Below are 14,318 nucleotides of genomic sequence, written 5' to 3' on the forward strand. Positions count from 1 at the left end.
CGGATACCCCCCCCTCGTCGGCTCGGATACCCCCCCCTCGTCGGCTCGGATACCCCCCCCTCGTCGGCTCGGATACCCCCCTCGTCGGCTCGGATACCCCCCCTCGTCGGCTCGGATACCCCCCCTCGTCGGCTCGGATACCCCCCCTCGTCGGCTCGGATGCCCCCCCCCCCTCGTCGGCTCGGATGCCCCCACCCCTCGTCGGCTCGGATGCCCCCCCCCCTCGTCGGCTCGGATGCCCCCCCCCCCTCGTCGGCTCGGATGCCCCCCCCCCCTCGTCGGCTCGGATGCCCCCCCCCCTCGTCGGCTCGGATGCCCCCCCCCCTCGTCGGCTCGGATGCCCCCCCCCTCGTCGGCTCGGATGCCCCCCCCCTCGTCGGCTCGGATGCCCCCCCCCCTCGTCGGCTCGGATGCCCCCCCCCCTCGTCGGCTCGGATGCCCCCCCCCTCGTCGGCTCGGATGCCCCCCCCCCCTCGTCGGCTCGGATGCCCCCCCCCCCTCGTCGGCTCGGATGCCCCCCCCCCTCGTCGGCTCGGATGCCCCCCCCCCCCTCGTCGGCTCGGATGCCCCCCCCCCCTCGTCGGCTCGGATGCCCCCCCCCCCCTCGTCGTCTCGGACGCCCCGCCCACCTCGTCGTCTCGGACGCCCCACCCCCCTCGTCGGCTCGGACGCCCCACCCCCCTCGTCGGCTCGGACGCCCCCCCCGCCCGTCGGCCCGGATGCCGCCCCCGCCCGTCGGCCCGGATGCCGCCCCCGCCCGTCGGCCCGGATGCCGCCCCCGCCCGTCGGCCCGGATGCCGCCCCCGCCCGTCGGCCCGGATGCCGCCCCCGCCCGTCGGCCCGGATGCCGCCCCCGCCCGTCGGCCCGGATGCCGCCCCCGCCCGTCGGCCCGGATGCCGCCCCCGCCCGTCGGCCCGGATGCCCCCCCTCGTCAACCCCGCCCCTGTCGTCGGCTTGTGTAAGTCTGGAAGGTAGGAGACGAGGTACTGGCAGAAGTAAAGCTATGAGGACGGGGCGTGAGTCGTGCTTTGGTACCTCACTTGGTAGAGGACTTGCCCGCGAAAGGCAAAGGTCCCGAGTTCGAGTCTCGGTCTGGCACACAGTTTCCGACAGCGCCACGAAATATTTAAGTCCTCATTCAGACAGCATTCTCAGCCCTAGTCCTGGGTGTTGCTCACCTGCGTTTCCCCCCCCCTTCCCCCTGTCTCTCTCCATAAAAGCCTCAACATGGTCCAGGTGATTATTTTCCATCGCGACCTTCTCTTGCAGTCTGACGACAAACTGTGCTCCAATTTAGAATGATGCGGTGTTAACTTCATCAAGCACATCTATACAGGACCCAAAGACAATAGGGTTCTTTCCAACGCTCTTATCTTGGTCTCTGATGGTGATTAATTGCCCGAAAACGTAAAGGAGATGATATGCTGCTGTGACACAAAGTATCGCATAGAGGGTGGAATGTATGGTTTTACTCCCCTTGGTACAGATGTTGAGGACCTACTAACTCAAATGTCCCGTCTATCCACTGTAGAGCTCACGACGACTTTGGTGACAGTGACCACTTTCCATTCTTCCTGTCTCTCCCCCAACGTCACTCATTTAGGTACTTGCCCACATGGACTATTTCAAAGGCTGAATAGGACCTTTTTCACATCAGCTACGACCACTAAATCTCCATTGTATGGCAACATCGATGAGGTGATCCACACCATTACTGCTACCACTGTTGCTGCAGCTGAACCGGCAATACCTTGTCTTTCAGGTTACGTCCCCCCCTCCCCGCGGCGGAACATCATTAGTGCCGCCCATACTTGGAGCACCTAATTACGTTCAAACTGCGCCATACTGAGGTCCACCAACTCATCAAACGATGTAAGCAGGAACGTCTGGAATGATACGTTTCCTCACTTGGAACACGAACGTCTCCTTCCTGGGTTTGATAGAAGCTCTAACGACTTTACGGCTATCACACATCTGTGTGTGTCCCTGGAATTTCCATACATGGAGCTATATCAGCTGATCCAGATGTAATCACAGATTGTCTTGCCAAGCATTATGCTAGAGCCTCTGGATCAGATAATTACCACGTCAAACAGTGGGTGGAATGACAACACCTATCTTCTGCTCCATGCCACCCTGAGCCATATAATGCTTCTTTCAGCGAGTGGAAATTACTCAGTGCCCTTGCCGACTGTCCTGATATACCACTGGCCCAGACTGCATCCATTATCAAATGATTGAACTTGTGTCAAAAGATTACCACTGCCACCTCTTTGCCGACTTCAAATGCATCTGGAGCGACGGCGAATTCCTCGTCAAAATGCCGGAAAAATAACATCGTTACAGTGCTAAAGCCTGGTAACAAACCACTAGATGTGGATAGCTATCGCCCTATCAGCCTCACCAACATTCTGTGCAAGCTGCTCGAACGTATGGTGAACTGGCTGTTGTGTTAGTTCCTGATTCTTGGATCCTTCTGGCTCTGTCCCAGGGCCGTTTCCGCCACCGACAAGTTGGTCCACCTGAAGTATCCCCTTCGATCGGCCTCTTCCCAGCGCCAACATTCAGTTTCAGTCTTTTTTGACCTGACGAAACCCTACGATGCCACTTGGCACAAGTGGGGTCTCCAGGGATTGTTTCCGATTTTTATGCAGAACTACTTGTTTCTCCGCACTTTCCATGTCTGTGCTTCCTACAGTGCGCCAGATATAAAAGAGAATGGGATACTGCAGGGCTCTCTCCTGTGTGTGCCACTATTTTCATCTGTCGATAATAGCTTCGCACTAGCAATATGATCCTCAGATCTCCCCTCCATCTATTTTTGTATTTCCTTCTGCTCCTCATCTATTGGTGTGGCTGAAAGCTGGTTGCAGGGAGCTATACAGAAGGTGCAGTCCTGGGCCCTCTGTCACAATTTTCAGCTTTCAGCTGTCAAGACTTTACATGCACTTCTGCCGTTGTCACCCATAACTTTGACTCAATGATCAACTACTTCATGTAGTGGAGACTTACCACTTTCTTCGAAATTGTCTTTGACACCTGCTTAACTTGGGTCCCCATCTTCATCAGCTTCAGGGAAAGTACTGGTGGCATCCTAATTTTATTCAATGCCTGATCCACACTGGCTGGGATGCTGATGGCCGTACACGGATGCAGCTGTACAAAAGCCCTCATACAGTCCCATATTGACTTAAAGAGCCTGGTGTATGGTTCACCATTGCACTGCAGCTGCTGGCCCCTATCCACAACTTTGGAGTTCACTTTGCGACAGGAATCTTCTGAAAAAACCGTGAACAGGCTCCTCGTGGAATCAAGCGTTGCTCCATTGCATTTCTGGCGTCAACTACTGCTTAGAAATTATACCACCCACATACATAATTCGCCTCGCCTAGCACGGTGATCCATCCAGAACGGGGAATCCTCTTACCGACCACGTCTGGTCGCTTCTTACTGAACTTGACACTTTCTCTCTACCATCTTTCTGTGGGTCAACTTATGTACATCTCCATGTTACATGCATTCGTCACAGCTTTGTCTGGACCTATCACAAGGCTCAGAAGGCTCAGTTCTACCTGAGGCCCTCTGCCAGCAATTGTTATCTATTCTCGGCTAGTTCCAGGGCTCAGAAATAATCCAAACAGACTGATTAATGATTGAACGTCTTGTTGGCTTTACGTACGATCACGCTGGACATACTGAACAGTGCTCCTTGACAGTAGGGTGCGGTGTTAGGCTCAAGAGCATAATACCAGGTCTGCAGCACAATCTGTTAAGCTCCAGGGAGTCCTTCGTTTGTAGTGACTCCGTGAGCTCCTTCCAAGCTCTCGACCAGTGATAAGCTCGCCATCCTTTGATGAAGTTCATCCAAGAACCCATTTACGTCCTAGAACAATGGGGACTACCAGTTGTCTTCGTATGAACCTTGGGACACATCGGAATCCCAGAAATAGAACTTACCACAAGACTAGCCAAAAGAGGTACTAATAAACGGAGTCTGAAGATCGGTATCCTGGAATCGGGTCTTCCATCTATATTACATCGTAAGGTTTTTGAACTCAGGAATACAGAAATGTGCTCCATGACTTTGCTGAATGTTATGTAAGGTAAAAGAGATGGTTGTATGGAGGTCTCCAATGCAAGGACTCCTTTGTCCTTAGTGAGCTCTGCATTGGCCATACTTGGCTTACTCAAGACCACCTCCTGTGCCCCTAGGATCCACCTCAGTGTTGGTGTGGTTGACACTTCAAAGCGGTCCACAGCTTGTTGGACTGTCGAAATTCCGCCACCCTGAGGCGGACTTCCAACCTTCCTCATAAAGTGGGAATGCCTCAACAGCTGTTTTAGTTTTACGTATTGTACAAGAGGGGTTTTTTATCGCTAGATCTAAGAGTTGGCTCATGGCTTTACATGCACTCTATCTGCATTTTAACTTTTTGTTGTTACTTGACCAGACAGCCAAGCCACTATGAGAGGAGGCCGAAGGGCACGCGTTGAAGCTCACGCAGGCTGGCGTGAGGTCTGGAACAGTTAAAGGAATAGAGACTAGCAAAAAAGGTACGTAGCTTCTGGAATACGTAACTTTAATCCATAATTGGTGAACATCGGTCTGACGGTACATGCATCACAAGATAAATAGCAAATGATAATGGTGCCTTGCTAGGTCGTAGCAAATGACGTAGCTGAAGGCTATGCTAACTATCGTCTCGGCAAATGAGAGCGTAATTTGTCAGTGAACCATCGCTAGCAAAGTCGGCTGTACAACTCGGGCGAGTGCTAGGAAGTCTCTCTAGACCTGCCGTGTGGCGGCGCTCGGTCTGCAATCACTGATAGTGGCGACACGCGGGTCCGACGTATGCTAACGGACCGCGGCCGATTTAAAGGCAACCACCTAGCAAGTGTGGTGTCTGGCGGTGACACCATACTTTTCTTGCTTCTTCTTGTGCTGTCTCTTCGACTTCGGTGTTGATCTTTTCACAATCTGTGTTTCTGTTGCCTTGGGTGTTTAGGCTCGTGATTCTGGTGTGATTCAGAGTGGATGGCTCATCCTTTTTCAGACTTGATTGGCCAGCCCACGCCGTCTGTTATATTGTTGACATAGCTTCTACTGCTTTTTTCCTTGTAGTTAATGTTTTCAATTTGAGCTTGCTACTTTAGTTTTCTTTGCTTCAGTATGGTTGCACATGTAGTTCTAAGCGTTTCGTTTCTTCCCTGGATTTCGGATGAGGGGATCCTTTTGGGGTACAATTTGAATCTGAGACCAGTGTGACTATGGAAAAGGGACTGAACCTTTCAATTCAGTTCTTCAATCTACGAACAAACCAACTAACCCACTGACATTCCTCATTTGCATGTACAACCCCGTCGTCGTTCGCCCACTCGTACCTCATCATGCCCCTCGTCCACTCATATCCATTCATGACCCTCCCCCCCCCCCTCCACGCGAAATTCACAGCTGTTTTGACCTTAGTCGCCTAAACAGAGTTTAACAAAATGCACAACCCCACAACAAACGACTTACAGCGCACTGGGGACCACACATCACTGTATGCGGTGAACCAAACTGACTTCACTAATTTACTGAACTTCCTGAAAGAAAGGAAATGGAGTGTTTCACTAACACAAAAGTATTTGAAAAAACACAGCAATACATTAATAAGGTAGATGCAAAAACGCCAATCGATACAGTACTCCATGAACTAGCTGCCTTCAGCCGGGATTGAATGCGCATAAAACATTTGAGTTCAGCACAGTGAGATCTTTACATAACAACACGGCGAGTTGGCCGATAAGGCCAGATAACCAGACTAGTTGAATATGAAGTTATTTCTTCATATGGTCGTGAATGTGGAGATATACAACACACTATGTACCCCACAACAGTGACGCAACTGCCAGATTTTTGTGCGTTTGGGTATTCGACGCAGCCAGGCTCCATGCTGCCGGAAACGCGCTGGTGGTCATACAACACAACAGTGTAAACATCCCTAACTCCCCCAAACAGCACCCTGCAAATGCTCCATTTGTGGTGTGGCCCATCCAGCCAGCTGCAGGGTGTGCATTCCCTAGAAGCAGGCTCTCTTCAGAAAACGCAAAACCCATCGCTATTACAGCTCCAAGACCCTCGATCATTCCTCCTCCTCCCCCCCCCCCCCCCACACACACACACGAAGAACAAGAACAACAAATCTTCGTTGTATCAGCATCAATTTAAAACAAGGCACAGTGATGACGAGCTGACAGTTTCGTCCGTACGATACCCCAATGATCTCGGTGAAGAAGTCGTAGCATAACTGACTGCAAAGAACGTGGAACGAGAAAGAGCAAGATGACATAACGTTGGACAAAAAGTCGTTGTGTGCTCAAAAAACGACGAACCAACGTTTCGTAAATACGATTTTTGACAAAGGCCATTGCGTAGTGACACAATGCAAAGCAACACTTAAAACTGGGTCGTTAGCTGTTGCTGTGGCTATACGATGAAAGTCAGCAGGAAAACTTACCATATCACCATTTTGCACATCTATGAACATACAAACCTGTTCGGAAGAGTCCATGAGCGTGTCTCCAGCTACTGGCAATCGGGAAAACTCGTCGACGTTACCATGCTGGGCAGTAGGCCGATACAAACATAGCAGCCCTGCAGCCAGGCGACTAGCGAGAGGTTTGGTGTTCTCGTAAAGATATGTCATTTTAGATTATAAAAACATATAGTTTAGTACTGATTACGTGGTAAATAGGTGTATTAGTGTACTTGTCTGGCAGCTCCGTGGTGAACGTGGGAAATAGATTTGACATGTTGCTTCAGTTAGAAGCTGGTGAGCCTCAAGCAGTTGCAGGTGTGGAGAGGGCACAACAAACTTTCAGCTGCAAATTGAAAAGTAAGGATGTAGGGAAATCAGTATAGAGAAAGAAAGTGTTGTTGTTAGGTAGTTGCCATGGAAGAGGTGGTGTCCAACTTTGGCAGAATGTGACCTGGTATCCTTATCCTAGTTCAAATTTTTTTAAACATAATGCAGGTGACAGAGGATTTAGGATCACTTTGTCAATACTATTACCTGCCCCACCCACTATAACTACGATGTCTTCCTTAGTGAAATTTTTGCAGAGATCCTGGGTACAATACAGAGTGTGACCTGGCAAAGATTGCATCAGCATCGAAGCATACTAGTGTTAAGGTTGTATCTGTTCTTGGTCGCCATGACCGACCTCATTTGAACTCTTCTGTCAAGAGAGTTAATTTAGAGTTGGAACAGCTGCTTATGGCGGGTGCAGAGTCACACGTTGGTGTGGTTCTTGTTGATTCTCTCAATAGGTGGGGTTATACTAGGTATGGCCTTCACCTCAACAGGAAAGGGGAGGGTAAACTGTCTGGGAAAATAACAGGAAAGTTAGAGGGGGGGGGGGAGTCATTGTCATGGGTGAAAGAATGCCAGTGGTTATAGGGTTCAGGAAAGACCCTTTTTTAGGGTAGGGAGGACAAAAACAAACCAACTTTTTTAAGAGAGGTTAGGACTGAGACAAACCTTCAGTTTGAGAAAGAAACAAAAAAAATTAATTCTAGCTTATTACATCAGCATAAACAGCTATTGGTTAAGAATTTCAAACAGTCAGCAGATACTTCAACTCTGCCCAATTTTAACTCTGTCAATGTGACATGTCAGCTATCTTTATTGCATCAAAATATTCGAGGACTGAGAAATAAAATTAATTAATTAATAATTTGCTTAGATGAATTAGTCTTCAAACCCAGCTGACATAATCTCCCTCTCAGAAAACCATGTGACCACTGGTATAGAACTTTTAAGCGTCACGGGGTTTAGGTTAGCATCTCACTTTCGTAGAGCAGAAATGGAAAAAGGAGGAGTTGACACATTCATCAGCAACTGTCATAAATTTAAGAACATACACATTCATAAATATTGCCTAGAACATCATACGGTAGCATGTGCAACAGAAGTAGAATTTCACTTAAAGTCCTTCATAATATTAAGTGTACATCGAGCATCTGCAGACAACTTTAATCTGTTCATAAACCACCTTGAAGCTGTACTGGCCCATTTAACAACCAAAAACAAAGAAATAGTGGTTGCTCGTGATTTCAATGTAGATTTCCTTAGACTCTCCCAATAAGAACATATTTGAGTTAGTAACACTCTTATACAAATTAATTCCCATTGTAAAGTTCCCCACTAGGGTGGCCAATTGCTCACATTGATAATATTTTTATAGAAAAGTCCAATGAACAAAATTATATTACAAAACCAATAGCCTCTCAGACCATGACATGCAGTTCATTCTGTTACATGTTAATACTGAATAGGATATAAAAATCTGTTAAACCTGAGCTCAAGAGGGTAATCAATAAGCCAAAAATAGATTATTTTAGGACACTCCTCAGATATTCACTGGAATGATGTTTACAGTTCTCATGGCATGAATGAAAAATATAACACTTTTGCTAATAAAGTGCTTATATTATTTGAACACTGTTTTCCCCCAAAACTAACCAAGGTTAGAGTAAAGTCTACAAAGGAGCCACGGATTACCCAAGGAATAGGTGCATCTTGTAAAACAAAAAGAAAACTATATCTGTCAATCGGAAACAGTTCTGGTGTTGATGCTGTAGCACATTACAAGAAATACTGCAAAATATTAAAGACTGTAATACGGATATCAAAGTAAATACATTACAAGGAAAAGACAGTCATATGAGATAACAAAATAAAGACAATATGGGATATAGTGAAGGTGGAGACTGGTAGAACAAGACATGAAGAGGGACAAATGGCATTAAGAGTAAATGGTACATTGGTGACATATGTGTATAGTGTTGCAGAGCTTTTTAACAAACATTTTATAAATTTTACTGAAAAGATGTCAGGTTCTGTAGATCCTGCTATGGAATAGTTCAGACCAGAATTTCAAGTAACTTCCATAATATGAATTTGACCCTCACTACCCCAGCGGAAATAATTACCATCATAAAATCTTTAAAATCAAAAACATCTAGTGGGTATGATAAAATATCAACCAAATTAATTAAAGTATGTGATTCTGAATTAATTAACATATTAAGCTATCTGTGTAACCAGTAGTTAATAAGTGGAAAATTTCCTGAATGGTTGAAATATGATGAAGTTAAGCCTCTGTTTAAGAAGGGAGATAAAGAAATAGCATCAAATTACCGTCCAATTTCACTTTTGCCAGCATTCTCAAAAATTTTAGAAAATTTAACAATCGGCTGTATAACCATCTTATCAAATAACATACTGTCAAAGTCGCAATTCGGATTTCTATAAGGTTCTGAGATTGAGAGCGATATCTACACTTACAGTGAAAACGTGCTCAATTCTTTAGACAAAAAAATGCAGGGAACTGGTATATTTTGTGATCTGTCAATGGCATTTGACTGCGTAAATCACAATATCCTTTTAAGTAAATTAGAATATTAACGTGTAACAGGAAATGCTGCAAAATGGTTCAAATCTTATATCGCTGGCAGGAAACAAAGGGTGTTATTAGGAAAGAGACATGTATCAAGCTATCAGGCATCATCCAACTGGGAACTAATTACATGTGGGGTCCCACAAAGATCCATTTTAGGGCCCTTACATTTTCTGGTGTATATCAATGACCTTTTATCAGTACCATTATCAGATGACAAGTACGTTTTGTTTGCCGGTGATACAAACATTGTAATAACAAGCATATCAAGTGTAGTCTTAGAAATTAATCACTGGTTCCTAGCCAATTCTTTGTCACTAAAGTTTGAAAAACACACTACATGCAGTTCAGAACTTGTAAGAGGTGTCCCACGAGTATATGCCTAACATACGATGACAAGCAGATAGAAGAAGTCGACAGTGTTAAATTCTTGGGATTACAGCTTCATAATAATTTAACTGGGAGGAGCACATCACAGAACTCCTGAAGCGTCTTAACAAATCTCTATTTGCAAGGCGAATTGTCAGACACAGGGGATATAAAAATGAAAAAGCTGGCAAACTGCTTAAGTGCTAGTCGTTAACTCTGCCTTCTCTTCCATGGAGGAGACAGTCCTGTTGAGTCCTTGTGTATAGTGTCTGTCCCTGGTGAAGTGTCGATCTGAATTTCTCACACCTGGTTATGTGGTAACCAGCTCAAACAGTTTTTGGTTCTGTTCTTAGTACTTTCTGCCTGGAAGCTGCTAGCATGCATATTGTACAACGTGTGCTTTGCGTGCTGCCAGTATATCATGAGATGGCTGTTCATTGAGATAAGCCCCATGACTTCCTGGGGGAGTACCGTTGATTGTTGTGTATGAGAACTGGAATGGCATCAGTCACTGCATCCTCGATTGCAGTAGTAAGTGCATCGACAGCTGTGCTGTGTTTTCAACTGCAGTGTCGTTCTTCTGATACCCTTCATGAGGGCTTTGGCAATTACGTAAGGCCTATGTTAGTTACGGTTCTGCACAAGTGTGGGTACTTTGAAACCATAGTACGATTTAGTTTTGACCTAGTGGAACTTCGTACAGTTTTTGCTTTTCTACTTTCGTATTCGATAGTTCCATTTGGGGTGTTTGCGTTCAAATATCCAATAGCAATAACTCTATGCTGATACCACATTTTATCATGCTATGAGGAGGATTGCGTAGCACCATCCGTGAGGTTTGAACTCCTTCGACCTTGATCCCGAGAGCTGTGGCCTCGAACATTTTTGCTACAGGGAGCTCGATTATTGTTGTTCTATGCCTTTTACCCCACCTGTCCCACTTACAGCCCTATAGTTAGGTTCGCCTGATATGCGAAACTGTTTATGCAGTTTCAACGGTGTCTCATTCACGAGAGCGTTCTGGATGCCTTTCTGCTCCGTGAACAGAACTAATGCAATGCTTTCGAGGCAGATCTCATTCGTCTTCCATAAAAAGATCTGTGTGTGTGTTGTGTTGGTCACATGCGGAGACGGATTTGGTGTGTTAACCATTCACAGTTTGTATATGAGTTCTGAAAAGAGTGATTGTGGCAGCCTATTCCTTGCCTGGTTCGCTCATGAGCAGCTACATTTCGAAGGTAGCTATCCTGAGAAGTGCTCCCAACTTGAGATTGGAGAATAGTGTAGCCACTAATCTCCCGAAAGATAGAGATTTGTGTAAGCTTGCGATTTGTTGGACCATGGTGTCTTACGTGCACAGGCGTGTGTGTTTGGTGCAAGTGTTAAATCTGTTGGTGGCGGCGAGGTAACGTTTGTGTGATCGTGTTTCCTGGAAGTCTCGCTATGCGAACTGTGTCCGTAAGTTCTTTTTCCTAATGTGGTGCTCTAGATCGTCACTGTGGTGGTTGTAGTCCTGGCAGTAATTCATAATGTCCTACTGCATTACAAATTCACACCGACGTTACGTTGAAGGCACGTGATTCCGTCGGCTCACATATTTGTTTCTGTGTTCCTTTCTGCAAATATCCTGTTGGCAGGGTCATTGCAGTATGGTATATTTATGTGCCCAATGTGAAGGGGCTTGGATTATGATTCTCATTATACATATATGTATGCAGTGCAACTGTGTTGGCAGTGTCACTCTCGCCTAATTTGATCCTGTATCTGCAGGTGGGAGAGGTAACGTGGGAACAAGGTTTTTGGGTGGATCACCTGTTACTTCCAACTCTTGCAGCGCCTGCGTTTCGTTGTGCATGGAGTAGGCATTTCTGTTGGGTGATCAGACATCACTCCAGCACTCGGGGCCAGCATTTAGAAATGAAGATAATTTTTCCTTTGTTGAGAGCGAAGGTAAGTGCGTAAATTTACAGAACTTCGTTGGCGCTGGAATTAGCGGTGCCCGGGACCACAGACGGAAGATAGTGTCAGGGGTCTGTCTCGTCAGATAACCCCAGGCACTTACGTCCCCTAGAAAAGAATGGTAAAGCCCCCCTGGAGAGGTTGCAACCGAAGTTGAGAACTGATTTTCCAGTAAGTGCTAGATACTGTCCGCGGAATTTCACCTCTCCTTCCACTGCCCTGCCATTTACTGTTGGCTGCTGCCTGCTTCTTCTGCCACTTCACTTGGCTGCTGTCTGCTGTTCGATGAGTCAACACGTTCGTTCGGGTTGGATGCCTCACTGCATTAAAATTACAGTTCAGATTTTTCAAAAGTCGATAAACGCTTAAAATTATTTCTGATACCAGTTATGTTGTGTCGTTTAGTTCCGTGTACTTATTTCCACAACATAATTTTTTACGTAGTGTAGTGGTAATTATGTTCACGAATTGATGTAGAATGCGTATCTTCGCACATACTATTACCTACAGCAATTTTAAATTAACAGTTTTTGAACTTTGACAATGCAAACGATAACAATAGAAACACAGGGGCTTAATACAGTAATAGCAAATAAGTGTTTTAATGTCACTGCTCAGCTTAAATGATTAACATCTATACGTCAGTACTATATGAAGTATGATATTAATAACAAAAAGTATTGTATGTTACAATCATATTGTCAAATTTTCCGTCTTCAATAAATCATTCGTCTAAGACAACTTTGTAAAGTTGTTTTGCATCACTTGGAATTTCAAAATACTTTATCAACGCAGATGCATCTGTCTTTTGTTAGCAAACCATATTTTATTTTGGTAACATGGCGAATGATAGTTCTGTTCGATGGCGTGGTTTCTTTCGTCTCAGGGTGTCCATTTGTACTGTGTCTCCGGAGTATTTATTATTTACTGACACATTATGAATTTTCTATGCTTTCTTGTTTGAGATGACACGCTGGCCGTTCATTTTGAACGGTAGCTTGGGTTTTAGCACTTTCTTTGCATGACCTTTTAGAAATATAACAATCCAGTCTGTGTTCAGAACTTACAGTATCATGCTCTTCTAAAATACCATAATAGTCTTCAGAGGACAAGATGCTTCATTTTTTCTGTAAGATTTCTCCATTCTACCACCCACTCGGTCTGTAGGCATGTAGCTATGACCACGAACAGGGAAGAAGTGACGAAGATTGTTGAATTTCTTGCTCTTTCCAAAAATACTGTTACCATCGTCGTCATACAACTGTTTTGGCTACTCAAAGAACATGGGAATTGATGTATAGTACTGGTGCTGTCATTTGGATCTTTTTATCTAAATCAGACATAAAATCCAGCAAATCCAAAGCTACTTGATTGCACCTTCTTGAAGATCGTGTCTACAGGCAGGTATAGCAAACGATACACTGTATAACCATACACGTCCAGTATAGAAAACCCACTGACTGATAGATATGAGGAAATGAGATCAGCAATTGACGTCAGGAAAAGGGCTTTTAAACAATAAGGAAACTGGCAATTTGTCAAACATTAACAGATACCTGAAGTCAGACCAACTGCATATTGGAAATGAAAACATTACCATTTACAAAAATTTTCAGTTGTCTTTTAAATGTATCTTACATGATTGCAGCAAATTTGGTAACAATAGTAGTAACATAAGCAATGCGTCACGTCAGACCGTGACGTAATTACAGAACCAGGAGAAGTTACACAGATAAAATTCAGCCCCACGACAGACGGTATGAACTCGCCGCCCATGGGCGTGCTGGTGGATGGGGCAGGTCTCGTAAAACGTGAAATACAACAGACTAAGAACTAACCTTTGTAAAGCAGTGCACCGTTTCTAGTTTTCTAAGTGGGGCGCGTATTTCATTGTATTACCATTTAAGAGCCGAACATAAACAAACATCTACCCAATTAGAGATATGATGATCAGCAACGAAGCGTTTAACTGGGTAGCACTCTGAAATGCAGGAATCAGAAAACCAGTAAGTCTCACGTGCCCCCAAAAATTAATTGCCTAACCGTTACTTGCAATAACTGCGCAGCGGAAACAGTCACTACACACTATTTTCAAATGGAAAAAGCATAACATGGCCATAAGTAACAAATCGGGGAGCTCTTAAACTCCACTATTTTGAATAATTAAGTAACCAAACCTCAGATCTCAAACTTTGACCGGCTGCACGTGATAACTACAGGGAAAAGAACATGCTTATGTTAGCAGAATTTACCATAGAATATCCCGGGACGGGTCAAAAAACAACCCCACAAATGTGTTTTACAAACTATTATTAATTACACTGAAAATACACTCTGATTAAATTAGACTTCACTCTAGTTAAAAAAAAAAAAAAAAAAAAAAAAACACCACACAGTTCAGCCTTCAACATGTTCCATGGTAAGCCACTCCAAATATGACCAATTTAAACAGGTAGTTCTGATTAATGTCCTCCACTAGCTCTGTAACACACAACACGCAACTTCCATACATCTCAAGAGCAGCTCCGAATAACGTCAGTGATGA

The 14,318-nt window shown here is 45.1% G+C and overlaps 1 protein-coding gene across 1 annotated transcript; it reads left to right on the forward strand.

Annotated features, from left to right (window-relative positions):
• The first annotated feature begins 719 nt into the window (after window positions 1-719).
• On the forward strand, window positions 720-13,610 carry LOC126235553 (proline-rich protein HaeIII subfamily 1-like). The gene is made up of 2 exons (XM_049944269.1): window positions 720-972; window positions 13,486-13,610. Exons 1-2 carry the CDS (start codon window positions 720-722, stop codon window positions 13,608-13,610), a joined length of 378 nt encoding a protein of 125 aa, XP_049800226.1.
• Window positions 13,611-14,318: the final 708 nt, after the last annotated feature.

The sequence above is a fragment of the Schistocerca nitens genome, chromosome 2, assembly GCF_023898315.1.
Source record: "Schistocerca nitens isolate TAMUIC-IGC-003100 chromosome 2, iqSchNite1.1, whole genome shotgun sequence".
In the NCBI taxonomy this organism is placed as follows: Eukaryota; Metazoa; Arthropoda; class Insecta; order Orthoptera; family Acrididae; genus Schistocerca; species Schistocerca nitens.